Source organism: Lemur catta, chromosome 5, assembly GCF_020740605.2.
Source record: "Lemur catta isolate mLemCat1 chromosome 5, mLemCat1.pri, whole genome shotgun sequence".
NCBI classification, from domain to species: Eukaryota; Metazoa; Chordata; class Mammalia; order Primates; family Lemuridae; genus Lemur; species Lemur catta.
Window position 1 is genome coordinate 7,044,810 of NC_059132.1, and position 14,879 is coordinate 7,059,688.

General features: G+C 41.1%; 2 protein-coding genes across 2 annotated transcripts; both read left to right on the forward strand.

The window, feature by feature from the left end:
* The first annotated feature begins 1,943 nt into the window (after nucleotides 1-1,943).
* PCDHB5 (protocadherin beta 5) lies at nucleotides 1,944-4,855 on the forward strand. The gene has a single exon (XM_045551021.1). The coding sequence runs from the start codon at nucleotides 2,168-2,170 to the stop codon at nucleotides 4,553-4,555; it is 2,388 nt and encodes a 795-aa protein (XP_045406977.1). The 5' UTR covers nucleotides 1,944-2,167; the 3' UTR covers nucleotides 4,556-4,855.
* A 5,137-nt stretch (nucleotides 4,856-9,992) lies between these two features.
* On the forward strand, nucleotides 9,993-13,352 carry PCDHB6 (protocadherin beta 6). Its single transcript, XM_045551022.1, has one exon. It carries the CDS (start codon nucleotides 10,274-10,276, stop codon nucleotides 12,680-12,682), a length of 2,409 nt encoding a protein of 802 aa, XP_045406978.1. The 5' UTR covers nucleotides 9,993-10,273; the 3' UTR covers nucleotides 12,683-13,352.
* Nucleotides 13,353-14,879: the final 1,527 nt, after the last annotated feature.

A 14,879-nucleotide genomic window follows, 5' to 3' on the forward strand; every position in this document is an offset into this window, starting at 1 on the left:
AGTTCGAGACCAGCCTGAGCAAGAGTGAGATCCCGTCTCTACCAAAAATAGAAAGAAATGATTTGGACAGCTAAAAATCTATATAGAAAAAATTAGCCGGGCATGGTGGCACATGCCTGTAGTCCCAGCTACTCAGGAGGCTGAGGCAGTAGGATCGCTTAAGCCCATGAGTTTGAGGTTGCTGTGAGCTAGGCTGATGCCATGGCACTCACTCTAGCCCGGGCAACAAAGCGAGACTCTGTCTCAAAAAAAAAAAAAAAAAAAAAAAGACACATTACTTTTAAAGGAGCATCAGTAAAATGAAGAGTTGACTTTTCACCAGAAGTCATGAAACCAAAAGACAAAGGAATATGTCTCTAAAGTTCTAAAAGAAAATTATTACTACCCTACAATTCTATTACCAGCAAATATATACTCTAATAATGAATGAGGTTTTCAGACAGAAGCTGAGAGAATTAACCACAGTTACTTGTGCACTAAAAGAAATACTTTTAGTGAAATTCATTAGGCAAAGAGAAAACAGTCCAAAAGAAATCACAGAATTGCAGAAAGAAAAGAACAGCAACAAGAAGGGTAAATATACATGAATGTCGGTTGAATATTGATTATACAAAGCAACAATCATAGTTTCTTAAAGGATTTAAATTAGATGCAAAATTTAAGTTTATAACAACATTAGTGTAAGAGACAGAGGTATGAATAGAGTTAAAGAATTCTAAGGTTCTAAGCATTATCATGGAAGTAGTAAAATTAATAATTTGTATTAGATTCTTGTAGATCAAAGATGTATGCTATAATTTCTTGGATAACCACCATAATAACTAAAAACCTAATTGAAAAATAAAAAACAAATATGTGAATAATCCAAAAGAAGAAGGAAACTTTAGGGACAAACAGAAAAATAATTAGTCAGTAAGTAAAATGGAAAGGCATCAGATATTACATTAGTTATAATTGTATTAAATAATCAGATTAAACGACCAAAATTGTCAGGCTATATTTAAGAAAAACTCAACTCTGTGCTATCAAATAAATGTGTGTATGTATGTGTGTGTGTGTGATAGCACAGAAAGATTTTTGAAAGTTTAAAAAATGGAATAAGGTAGATAGTAATACAAACACTAGCCAAAATAAACCTAGTGTGGCTATACTCATATTAAAACAAAAGAGACTTAAGGAAAGATACATTATGAGAGATAGAGATACTTCTTAATAGTAGGGAGGTAAATATACAAGAAATATGTTAGTTTTAAGACTAACTATATCCTCACAAGATAACTATAGGACACAAATAGGAAATAGACAAACCACAATCATACTGGAAGACTTAATACAACTCTCTCAATTCCTGATAGAATAAGAAGACAAAATACGCACACACACACACACACACTCACAGAATATTGATGATCTGAACAACATGAACATTATATTTGAATATTAAATAAATTGACATACATACCATACTGGAGCATATACATTCTTTTTACATGCATATGGAATATATTAAAAATGTTCATATTTAGGGTCATAAAACAAGCCTCAAATTTTAAAAAAGAATTGTAATTACTCAGAGTATGCTCTTTAACCACAGTGAAATTTTAGATTTTGTAGATATCCATTATTATTTATTTCTTGAATGAAATCAAATAAGAAAGCCACTAAAGAAAGTTTCTCCGTGTACTCAAAAAGTACTTTTAAGGAGAAGACTAAGATATCACTTTAGTTTGTTCTCAAAAGTATTCTTCTTACACTGAAAATTAACTCAGTAAACGTTTATTTAGAACTTCCAAAAGTTAAGAGCTGGAGATACAATTGGGAGTGCTTCTATGACTTGAAAGGATATGGGCACACATCAGGGTTGGAATGAAATGTCAAATACTATATGTAATAGTAAATAAGGACGCCTGGTGGTGCTGCAGGCTAAGAGTGTGAATAGTGGGCTCTGCCGGTAACCCAGACGCCATTAAGCTGGGAATCCGAACTCTGAATGCTTCCTTAAAAGAAGGAAGCATTTTAAGTAAGATCTAGGGGAGAGATCTTCAGAGAAGGCATCGTTCTAATGCAAATCAGTGAGAAAGATCGAATTTGAGGTTATTTAACCAAATCATCTGAGTGGATTTATACTGAATTGAAGAAACTGCACCTTCTGGACCGGGTCTGAACAATGGAGACTGCGCTAGCCAAAACGCCACAGAAAAGGCAAGTTATCTTTCTTGCTATACTCTTGCTTTTGTGGGAGGCTGGCTCTGAGGCAATTAGGTATTCCATAGCAGAAGAAACAGAAAGGGGCTTCTTTGTGGCCAATCTGGCAAAAGACCTGGGGCTTGGGGTGGGGGAATTGGCGACCCGGGGCGCGCAAATCCATTACAAAGGAAACAAACAGCTCTTGCATCTCGATATAAAGACTGGCAATTTACTTCTATATGAAAAACTAGACCGGGAGGTGCTGTGCGGGGCGACAGAACCCTGTATATTGCATTTCCAACTATTACTGGAAAACCCCGTGCAGTTTTTTCAAGTTGATTTGCAGCTCAGAGATATAAATGACCATTCCCCAGAGTTCCTAGAGAGGGAAATGCTCCTAAAAATCCCAGAGAATGTCCAGCCAGGGACTGTGTTTCCTTCGAAAATAGCTCAGGACTTAGACATAGGTAGCAACTCTGTTCAGAACTACACAATTAGCCCCAACTTCCACTTTCATGTTGTTACTCATAATCGTGGAGATGGCAGCAAATACCCAGAGCTGGTGTTGGACAAAGCACTGGACCGAGAGGAGCAGGCTGAGTTCAGTTTAACCCTCGCGGCGCTGGATGGTGGGGCTCCGCCCAGGTCCGGGACTATCACAGTACTCATTGTCGTCTTGGACAATAATGACAATGCCCCTGAGTTTTCGCAGTCGCTCTATGAGATACAGGTCCCTGAGAACAGTCCACTTAACTCCTTAGTTCTCACTGTCTCCGCCCGAGATCTAGATGCAGGAGCCTATGGGAATGTAGCCTATGCTCTAGTCCAAGGCAATGAAGTTACTCAACCATTCGTAATAGACGAAATAACAGGAGAAATTCGTCTGAAAAGGGCATTGGATTTCGAGACAACTCGATATTATAATGTGGAAATTGTAGCCACAGACGGCGGAGGACTTTCAGGAAAATGCACTGTAGCTATAGAGGTGGTGGATGTGAATGACAACGCCCCGGAACTAACCATGTCGACGCTCACCAGCTCCACTCCAGAAAACTCCCCGGAAACTGTAGTTGCGGTTTTCAGTGTTTCTGATCCAGATTCCGGGGACAATGGAAAAATGATTTGCTCCATCCACGATGATCTCCCTTTCCTCTTGAAACCCACATTCAAGAACTTTTACACTCTAGTGACACAGAGGCCATTGGACAGAGAGAGCCGAGCTGAGTACAACATCACCATCACGGTCACTGATCTGGGGACTCCCAGGTTGAAAACAGAGCACAGCATAACAGTGCTGGTCTCTGACGTCAATGACAACGCCCCTGCCTTCACTCAAACCTCCTACACCCTGTTCGTGCGCGAGAACAACAGCCCCGCCCTGCACATAGGCAGCGTCAGCGCCACAGACAGAGACTCAGGCACCAACGCCCAGGTCACCTACTCACTGCTGTCGCCCCAGGACCCACACCTGCCCCTCGCCTCCCTGGTCTCCATCAACGCGGACAACGGGCACCTGTTCGCCCTCAGGTCGCTGGACTACGAGGCCCTGCAGGCGTTCGAGTTCCGCGTGGGCGCCACAGACCGAGGCTCCCCTGCGCTGAGCAGCGAGGCGCTGGTGCGCGTGGTGGTGGTGGACGACAACGACAACTCGCCCTTCGTGCTGTACCCGCTGCAGAACGGCTCTGCGCCCTGCACCGAGCTGGTGCCCAGGGCGGCAGAGGCCGGCTACCTGGTGACCAAGGTGGTGGCGGTGGACGGAGACTCGGGCCAGAACGCCTGGCTGTCGTTCCAGCTGCTCAAGGCCACGGAGCCCGGGCTGTTCGGCGTGTGGGCGCACAATGGCGAGGTGCGCACCGCCAGGCCGCTGAGCGAGCGCGACGCGGCCAAGCACAGGCTGGTGGTGCTGGTGAAGGACAATGGCGAGCCTCCGCTGTCTGCCACCGTCACGCTGCACGTGCTCCTGGTGGATGGCTTCTCCCAGCCCTACCTGCCGCTCCCGGAAGCGGCCCCGGACCAGGCCCAGGCCGACTCGCTCACCGTCTACTTGGTCATCGCCTTGGCCTCTGTGTCCTCGCTCTTCCTCTTCTCGGTGCTGCTGTTCGTGGCGGTGCGGCTGTGCAGGAGGGACAGGGCGGCCTCGGGGGGTCGCCGCTCGGTGCCTGAGGGCCATTTTCCTGGCCACCTGGTGGACGTCAGCGGCACGGGGACCCTGTCCCAGAGCTACCAGTATGAGGTGTGTCTGACGGGAGACTCTGGGACTGGTGAATTTAAATTCCTGAAGCCGATAATCCCTAACCTGTGGCCCCAGGGCTCTGGTGAAGAAATGGGGAAGGCTGCTACCTTCCGGAATAGCTTTGGATTCAATTAGAGATCTGATTAGGATGCGATGTTTTCTGCCATTCATCCCTAACTTATCCAGATATAGAATTTGAGAGTGTCATGGAGACAAAGTTCACCTTCAGGTTTAGCTTTGATTTCCCTTTTCAATGGATTTGTCTGTTGAACTTTATGTTGTCCAATTTTGCAAATTTCAGTTTTACTTCATTGTATTCATTTACATAGAGCCCTTCTGAATCCGTGCATGCTGTTGATTTTCCTGAGATTTTAAACTCTTTTTGTTAGTGTTTGTTATAATGAACTGTCTTAATAAAATCAAATATTCATTTTATTTTCTATGTATTCTACCCATTCTGTTTCATCACCCTCTCAGTGTATTTGATGCTAAATTATGAAAATAAAAATGTTTTGTGTCACTTTCTTTATTTTAATTGTTTCTGAAGGAATACATACCTATGATACCATCAAATATGTGAGAAAACATGTAAAAATGCAGCAATCTTCTATCTACTCTTTTTTTCCAGCCCTGATTTTTATTGATACACTTTTTTTTTTTTTTTTGAGAGGGTGTCTCTCCGTTGTTCAGGCTGGAGTGCAGTGGTGTGATCATCACTCACTGTAACCTCGAACTCCTAGGCTCAAGCAATCCTCCAGCCTCAGCCTCCCAAGTAGCTAGGACTACAGGAAAGCACCACATCTGGCTATTTTTTTTTAAAACATAATGCTCCTTTTAAGTTTAATCCTTTCATTCTCATTGCTGTATAGTATATTTGACATATAAATATGCCACAATTTATTATCCATCTTTAGATGAATATTTGGGTTGCGGCAAAGTTTGGTTGTTATGAATAATACTGCTATAAACATTATTGTATGTATCTTTTTTCCATGATTTGCTGTGGTGTGATATTGTATGCGTCCTTTGGCAAATCTGTATATCAGTTTTGTTGGGTATATACCTAGGAGTGTAATCACTCCTTGCTGACTAAGTGCATGTTCACTTTTAGTAGACATTTCTCAGTAGTCTTTCAAAGTGGTTGTACTACTTTAAACTGCTATCGCCAGTGTCTGGATGTACAAGTTTCCTCACATTTTTGTCAACACCTGGTATTGTCTGTTTTTTAATTTTATCCATTGGCAAGCAATTTTAAACCTTTTTTGTTTTGTTTTGTTTAGCTCTTCTTATATTTACTGTCTTTTTTTTCTTTTTGAGACAGAGTCTCACTCTGTTGTGTAGGCTAGAGTGCTGTGGTGTTGGTCTAGTTCACAGGAACCTCGAACTCCTGCCTCAGCCTCCCCAGTAGCTGGGACCACAGGCACGCACCACCACACCTGGCTATTTTTTTTCTATTTTTAGTAGAGACGAGGTCGGTCTTGTTCTTGCTCAGGCTGTTCTTGAACTCCTGACCTCAAGTGATCCTCCTTCTTTGGCCTCCCAGAGTGCTAGGATTACAGGTGTGAGCCACCACACCTGGATGTATATTTACTTTCTTATCATCAAGGAATATGTTTGTAACTTTTAGGGGCTGAACTGTGTCTCACTTCCCCACCCCTCAAATTCGTATGTTGAAGCCCTAACCCCCACTACCTCAGAATGTGACTGTATTTACAGATAGGCCCTTTAAAGAGGTGATCACATGAAAATGGGTCATTAGGACAGGTCTTAATTCAGTATGACTGGTGTCCTTATGAGATGAGGAGGTTAAAATGTAGAGAGACACCAGACATGTGCACCCACAGACAGGTGATCATGTGAAGACACTGAAAGAAGATAGCCATCTACAAACCAAGGAGAGAAGTCTCCAAATAAAACTAATCCTGCCAACACCTTGATCTTGAAGTTCTAGCCTCCAGAACTTTGAGGAAACAAATTTCTGTTGTTTAAGTTCTAATACCCAGTCTATGGTATTTGTTATGGCAGCCCTAGAAAACTAATACAGTAACTTTTTCATAAAATTTAGACAATTAATTTCCTGTTATAATTGCTGAGTACCCAGCACATTTAAAACAACTTCAATCATCCATATTTCACATATAGGTATATCACTCTTTTCAGACACTTTTCTGGTAAAACTGAAACCTTCATTTATTGTTCCATTAATAACAGTTTCATTTGATTTTTTGTATGAAAAAAGGAATAGCATTCTTATTCTTCCTTTTACATCTGTTTTTCTCTTACACTTTCCAACCTCTCTCAATTGAATATCTACTTTTACATTTTATATTTCTAAAACCATAGCTTTACATCTTCTTTATAAGCATAGCTAAGAATTCCTTGTCTTGTCTATAGATGTTTTAGAACCTGAAAATAAATATCAAAATTTTTCTTTTAATGACTATATAAATTATGAGTGCCCTGTATCCAAAAAGTACCAATAATACACTGTGTCAGAACAAAATTGGGTTTATCTTTCAAAGGTGTTATAGGATTTGGGCTTGTATTAAGTGATTTTGGGGAGGGTTCAAGGAAGTATAGGTTAGCTCTGGATTGGATGCTTTCAGAAAATGGGGGCAGTTCCATGATTGGGTATCTTAATGAATTTTATTTAGAAGGTGGGAAGAATAAAGTGAAATTAAAGCTGTAATTGGTAAAGAAGCAACATTTGCTTATATTAACAAAGGAAAGTTTTTTTTTTTGTCTTTTTTGACGTTTGTTTGGACAATGTTCTTGCTTTTGTCTCTGTTCAAGCATGAAGTAATTTTATTTTGGTCTTGCTCCCTCAAGGTCACTATGGTCTTTTCTGATGTTAGTATTCTATGTATTGGTTTTGCTCAACAGGAGAAAATCATGGCCTACATGTGAGTGACAGGAGAATTTCTAGTTTTCAAGGACTGATTCCCTCTTTCTCAAAATATAGCTTATTGCAGAGTCATATTACTTAGTGATAAGGACTATCTGTCTGTTCTTTGGATCTGATGTTGTACTTCCTGTGACATTGAAAACGGAAATGTTCCTAAGATCAAGATCAAGATAGATTCATCATTTAATATATATATTTTCTTTTTTTAAAAACTGATAACCAGAGAGAAAGAAGATTCATCATCTTAAACTCCTTCAGTTGGCTTTACCATATTTTCAAAATCTCAATCAATAATTCAGCTTCTCATATTTCCTACCTGAAGCCCTTGATCTTTCTGATTCTATCTGGATTCAATGATCTGTAAGTCTGTACAAAACTGTCATCTTGTCTTCCTACCTCTTCTGGTTGAGTCCATTGTTTAATAGATCCCTTATCTCCTTCTTTCTTTTTTATTCCTTCCCTTTGCCACAGTATATCCTGAAGTGGCTTCATAAAAGAGAGTTCAGAAAAAAGAAACTTTCCATATCTCTACAAGTCTGAAAATGCATTTAATCTTCCTTTATAGTTGATTGATGATTTGGCCAGATATAAAATTCTTGCTTGGAAATTTAAAATCATTAATGTATTGATTCACAATTTTTAATAAGAAGTCTTATGCAAGTTTTCTTCTTGATCTTTTCTGTTCTCTCTCTCTCTCTATATATATATCTCTACATATATGTGTGTGTGTTCATATATGCCTCCCTCTTTTCCTCTCAGTTTTAGAATTTTTTCTTCCTTTTAGGTGACTTGAATTTTGTAATAGTGTCATAATCTTTTTCATACATTTTGCTGGACATTCAATGTACTTATGTATTCTAACAATTCATATCTTTTCATCTATGTGATTATTTCATCTCTACTATTATTTTCTTAATAATTGTATCCTTAATGTTATCTTGTTATTTCTTTCTGGGACTTGTGCTTATCAGATATTGAATATTCTCAATTATTTCTCTGTTTATATTTCTCTTTTATATCTTTAGCTTTTCCCATACAATTCTTAAGTCTCTTGCTTTATTTTTGAGTATTTCTAATAAATTTTTGATTTTAGTGGCATATTTAAATCCCTAAGAACTTTCTTGTTATTAAACATTATTATGTATTATATATTATATACTCTTATTATTACTATGTTCTTTCTATACTTGGCTGTTTCTAAATATTTTATATATATCTCTCATTTAATCCTCAAAATAATGGTACCATTGATTCCTAATTTTCAAGAAGAACAAACTGGAACACGCAGAAGTACAGCAACTTGCACAAGGCCACTGTCCTAATCAGCTTAGGCTGCTATAACAAATGCCATAGACCGGGTGGCTTATAAAAAACAGAAATTTATTTCTCACAGTGCTGGGGCCTGGAAGTCTGAAATCAGGGTGCCAGCATGATTAGGTCCTGGTGAAGGCCCTTTTCTATGTTGCAGACTGCTGACTTATTGTATACTCACATTGTGGAAAGAGGGCAAAAAAAGCTCTCTGCAGTCGCTTTTTATAAAGGCACTAATCCTATTCAGGAGGGCCCCTCCCTCATGACCCAATTACCTCTCAATAAATAAGAAATCAATCTGCAATGAATTGTGCTTGGCATATTTTGTATTCTTATAGGTGTCCTGACCTATTTCCTACATTTTCAGGATATTTAGAGCCACATTTTCCAATTTATCTGAGCAGAAACTGGTGAGATAGGAATAAATATAGTCATGATATTCCATCACTGACTTCCATGATATTCACTGAAATGTAGTTCACCTTTTTACAGCACCTGATTTGGCCTGTATTTGTAGGACCTAGTGTCCTCCTTGCTGTGAGAGGATGGTGGACGTAATTCTTGAATGTTTATTTTCTGCATTGCATCATGTTCTTACAACAGGGTAATATATTTGGACATTGATTAATTAATTAATGTAAGAAATGAATTTGACAAAAAAGAAAAAAATGGAAAAGTCTCTTAAAACCACATCCAATTCTATCCATACAAAAATGAAGTAGAGTCCTAAAATGCTTAAGGCAATTATTTGATTGTTCCAGGTTCCTCTTTTAAATAATTTCATTTGCTTAGATATTTCTGTCATAAGTTCTTCTTGGTCTCAATTTTCCTCCTAATAGCCTAATGGTTCTTTTTTACTATCTTGGCATAGTCACTTAACAAAATAATTTTGTTCTTCATGCCACTTATAGAGAATTGGTTTTTTATCTTACTATTAGTGTTGCTAACAAACTCCCACATTTTGTATAGTGTGTTGATATGTTTGTTGGGACAATTAAATAGTGTATCTCTTGGACTTACAAATTACACTGGTCATCAGAGATAATTGCACTGCCAAATCAAAGGTGATTGTAGGAAGTTTTCTACATTACCTGAAGTAGTGATTCTTAAATGTTGCTATGCATGAGAATCACTTAATGAAAAAGATTGAAGTATTCTTCAATCTTTCTTGGTATTTAGCACCACCAGAGAATTTGATTCAAGATCTGGAGGGGAGCCTGGAATTGGCTTTTAAAAAAAACAACGTGCAAAAACCCAATATTCCCAAGCAATTCTTTATGTATGTGGTTCACACACTGAGTTTGAGAAACGCTGACTTGACCCAAAAGTCTTTATAATGCTCAGATTTCAGAAATGGTAGTGATGTGAAAACCCCTCATGAAGTTATTAATTTGAACGCGTGGTGGCGGTGCAGGCTAAGAGAGTGAATAAAAGCTCTGCAGATTCAGTGGACTCCATTTTACCCAGAAGCCAGGTAAAAATACAGAATATAGTTAGAGCTAAAGCTAAGATAGACGTGTTCAGGAAGGCAGTCGTCGCCAGACAAGTTATAAGAACAAATTTAAAAATCTATAGCAAAAACATTTCGGAGGGTCGTCGCCGGATGTGGTGATTGGGAGCTGAAGAGGATTTTTCCTATGGAATCAGACAGAACAATAGAGATGGTGCATACAAAAGCACAGCGCAAGAAAAGGCAAGTGGCGATCTTCATTTTATTGATGCTTCTGTGGGAAGTGGGTTCAGAATCGATTCAGTATTCAGTACTGGAGGAGACAGAAAGTGGCACTTTTGTAGCCAACTTGACAAAGGACCTGGGACTTGCGGTGGGAGAGCTGGCCGCACGGGGCGCCAGGGTTGTTTTCAAGGGGAACAGACAGCATTTGCAGCTTGACCCACAGACCCATGATTTGCTGCTAAATGAAAAACTGGACAGGGAGGAGCTGTGCGGCTCCACTGAGCCGTGTGTGCTTCCTTTCCAAGTGTTACTGGAAAATCCTTTGCAGTTTTTTCAGGCTGCCTTGCGAGTCAGAGATATAAATGACCATGCCCCAGAGTTCCCTTCTAGAGAAATGATCCTGAAAATATCAGAAGTTACTACGCCAGGAAAGATATTTCCTTTAAAAATGGCAAACGATTTAGACGTTGGCAGCAACAGCCTTCAGAGCTACACAATCAGCTCCAATCCTCACTTCCACGTTCTCACCCGCAATCGCAGCGACGGCAGGAAGTTCCCAGAGCTGGTGCTGGACAAGGCTTTGGACCGCGAGGAGCAGCCTCAACTCAGGCTAACGCTCACCGCGCTGGATGGCGGGTCTCCGCCCAGATCAGGAACCTCACAGATTCAGATCCAGGTTTTGGACAGCAATGACAACGCCCCTGAGTTTGTTCAGGAGCTCTATGAGGCTCAAGTCCCTGAGAACAGCCCCCTTGACTCTCTGGTTATTACCGTCTCAGCCAGAGATTTAGATGCAGGATCGTTTGGGGAGGTATCCTATGCCCTATTTCAAGTCGATGACGTTAACCAACCCTTCGAAATAAACACAATCACAGGAGAAATTCGACTGAGAAAGGCTTTGGATTATGAGGAATTTCAGTCTTATCACGTGGATGTTGAGGCCACAGATGGTGGGGGCCTAACAGGAAAATGCTCTTTAGTCCTCAAGGTCCTGGACGTGAATGACAACGCCCCTGAACTGACCATGTCATCACTCATCAGCACCATCCCTGAAAACTTGCCAGAGATCATAGTGGCAGTTTTCAGTGTTTCAGATGCAGATTCTGGACATAACCAACAGGTTATTTGTTCTATAGATAACAATCTCCCCTTTATTCTAAGACCTTCCGTGGAGAATTTTTACACTCTGGAAACGGAAGGCGTCCTGGACAGAGAAAGCAGAGCTGAGTACAACATTACCATCACAGTCACTGACCTGGGGACACCTAGACTGAAAACTCAACACAGCATAACGGTGCTGGTCTCCGACGTCAATGACAACGCCCCGGCCTTCACCCAAACCTCCTATGCTCTGTTCGTGAACGAGAACAACAGCCCCGCCCTGCACATAGGCAGCGTCAGCGCCACAGACAGAGACTCAGGCACCAACGCCCAGGTCACCTACTCACTGCTGCCGCCCCAGGACCCACACCTGCCCCTCGCCTCCCTGGTCTCCATCAACGCGGACAACGGGCACCTGTTCGCCCTCAGGTCGCTGGACTACGAGGCCCTGCAGGCGTTCGAGTTCCGCGTGGGCGCCACAGACCGAGGCTCCCCTGCGCTGAGCAGCGAGGCGCTGGTGCGCGTGGTGGTGGTGGACGACAACGACAACTCGCCCTTCGTGCTGTACCCGCTGCAGAACAGCTCTGCGCCCTGCACCGAGCTGGCGCCCAGGGCGGCCGAGGCCGGCTACCTGGTGACCAAGGTGGTGGCGGTGGACGGAGACTCGGGCCAGAACGCCTGGCTGTCGTTCCAGCTGCTCAAGGCCACGGAGCCCGGGCTGTTCAGCGTGTGGGCGCACAATGGCGAGGTGCGCACCGCCAGGCCGCTGAGCGAGCGCGACGCGGCCAAGCACAGGCTGGTGGTGCTGGTGAAGGACAATGGCGAGCCTCCGCTGTCTGCCACCGTCACGCTGCACGTGCTCCTGGTGGATGGCTTCTCCCAGCCCTACCTGCCGCTCCCAGAAGCGGCCCCGGACCAGGCCCAGGCCGACTCGCTCACCGTCTACTTGGTCATCGCCTTGGCCTCTGTGTCCTCGCTCTTCCTCTTCTCGGTGCTGCTGTTCGTGGCGGTGCGGCTGTGCAGGAGGAACAGGGCGGCCTCGGGGGGTCGCCGCTCGGTGCCTGAGGGCCACTTTCCTGGCCACCTGGTGGACGTCAGCGGCACGGGGACCCTGTCCCAGAGCTACCAGTATGAGGTGTGTCTAACTGGAGGCTCAGGGACCAGCGAGTTCAAGTTTCTGAAGCCGATTATCCCCAACTTCGCTCCTCAGGGAACTGGGAGGGAAATGGAGGAAAGCTCCACGTTTCGGAATAGCTTCCCATTCAGTTAAGTACTGGATTACTCTATTATTCTAAACCCTACTTATTAAGTTTGGAAATCTCTTTTAACTTAAAGGTACATGTTATTGATGGTCTATTTCTTGCTTAATTTACCTCTGTTCTTTAGGTTGAATCTTTTTCAAAAGATACTAGCAATGCACAGTATTTTCTCTATTCAAGCTTAGTAGTTTTTTGTTATTTCTCTGGACTGTATTTGATAATTTGAGTAAAAAGTAAAATTTTAGTTGCATAATTAAAATACTTTTAATTAAATCACCTATCCTTTTTACAAAAACATATTTCAAAGCCTTTAAGTAAAATTGTATTTCCAACTATTGGGGACAGTTTTTCACTATTGCTATGTAGGACTATACAAAAATGTGAGTATTTGTTTGTATTTCATCTTCCAATGTAAGTCTCATTTTGGGCTAACTCCTAAGAGTGTAATACTTACGATAAACACTAAGGATGGCTAAATGCTAAGATATCCATTCATACTTATGTGCATTTCAAATATATCATAATAGTCAATACATATTTTCTATGCACATAGACTTTACTAGTGTCCACACATTAAATTAGAGTTTGTGAACCTCATGTAAGTACATGATGGTCTGTTTTTAAAAACATTGAGCCAATTATAATATAAATGCTTAATAAATACTTGCTGAATGTTACCAACATTCCAGTAGTCAATTTTTTTTTAAATATATTTTCTACGAATAAAGAAATGTTAATATCCTTTCTACAATAATATACCCTTTGGTGAAATTACTAAATATCACTGTTTAGTTAAATCACGCTTTTGCTTTCCTTCGAAACAGAAAACATTCTTTTGCTGGCCCTGTGCTCTATTACAGAATATAAAATCCTTGAGAGCACAATTTATCTCATCTTTTTCTAACAGTTTGAAAGCTAAAAGGTATTCTTTTGTAAAATCCAACTTATGTTTTTCAAATTCCTCCTTTCACTCTCCCAAGTTTCTCTGTGTGATATCTGCCAAGACCTACATAAAGTATTTGTGGCAGGTTATCTGGTAATGTCAGATTTTCTCTTCTAGTGCTGTGTAAGCATCACTTGTTTTGTTAACCATAAAACCATTTACTTTCAGAGTTTAGCCCATATTTGGTCTTATTTGTGTCAGTTATATTTGTGATAGTTCATTAAAAATCCTTCTTTTTAACTTCCTGTCAAAGGCAGGGAATTTATATTAAAGTAACAATTAACTGAATATTTTATTTTTATTCTTAATTAAAGTGGAATTGGGCTTAACTAAATCATATTCAAGTGGGTTTTGTGTCTAGATAAATGAACTGTCATGTGTGATTACCAACTGGTTCAATGAGTGTAGGGAACATTTACTGTTTTGTATTCTCAGATATTTACCCTCCCCTCCTTGGAATAGTATTCTTCTTCTTTGGAGGGATTTGCTTTTTTCACTATTCTCACTCCAGTCACATGACTTTAGTTGGAGCAGTGGTGTTTTTCAATATCCCCATCTCCGCAGTCCCAGAGGATGTACACTGGGATCGGTTCCTCTCTGAAGCAGACATGTCAAAACCCTTCCCCACAAAGTATCTTTTTTTACTTCATCGAATTTATTGTCTTCTTCATGTTTGTAGAAAAGACATTGCCTAAATTCTGAGCGTATACTGATTTTTAATAAAACAAATGGCCATTTCCTATCAACTTCACTGGACATTGCACGAACTTAGTTTATGAAGGAAAATAATTTCCAAAGGCTACATAGACCAGAGACTGACAAGAAATAAGATTTTTGTTTTCTCTCAGGAGTTACAGGCACATTGCAATTTGGGAAAAGAAACTGGGTGTTAAAACTTCATAATTTCTTTAAATTTTTTTTTTTGACAGATTCTCACTCTGTCACCTGGGCTAGAGTGCTGTGGCGTCATCTTAGCTCACAGCAACCTCAAACTCCTGGGCTCAAGCAAGCCTCCTGCCTCAGCCTCCCAAGTAGCTGGGACTACAGGCATGCGCCACCATGCCCGGCTAATTTTTTATATATTTATTTTGAGCTGTCTATATAATTTCTTTCTATTTTTAGTAGAGACGGGGTCTTGCTCTTGCTCAGGCTGGTCTCGAACTCCTGAGCTCAAACAATCCATCTGCCTTGGCCTCCCAGAGTGCTAGGATTACAGGCATGAGCCACCATGCTCAGCTGATAATTTCTTTTAAAACAATATAACA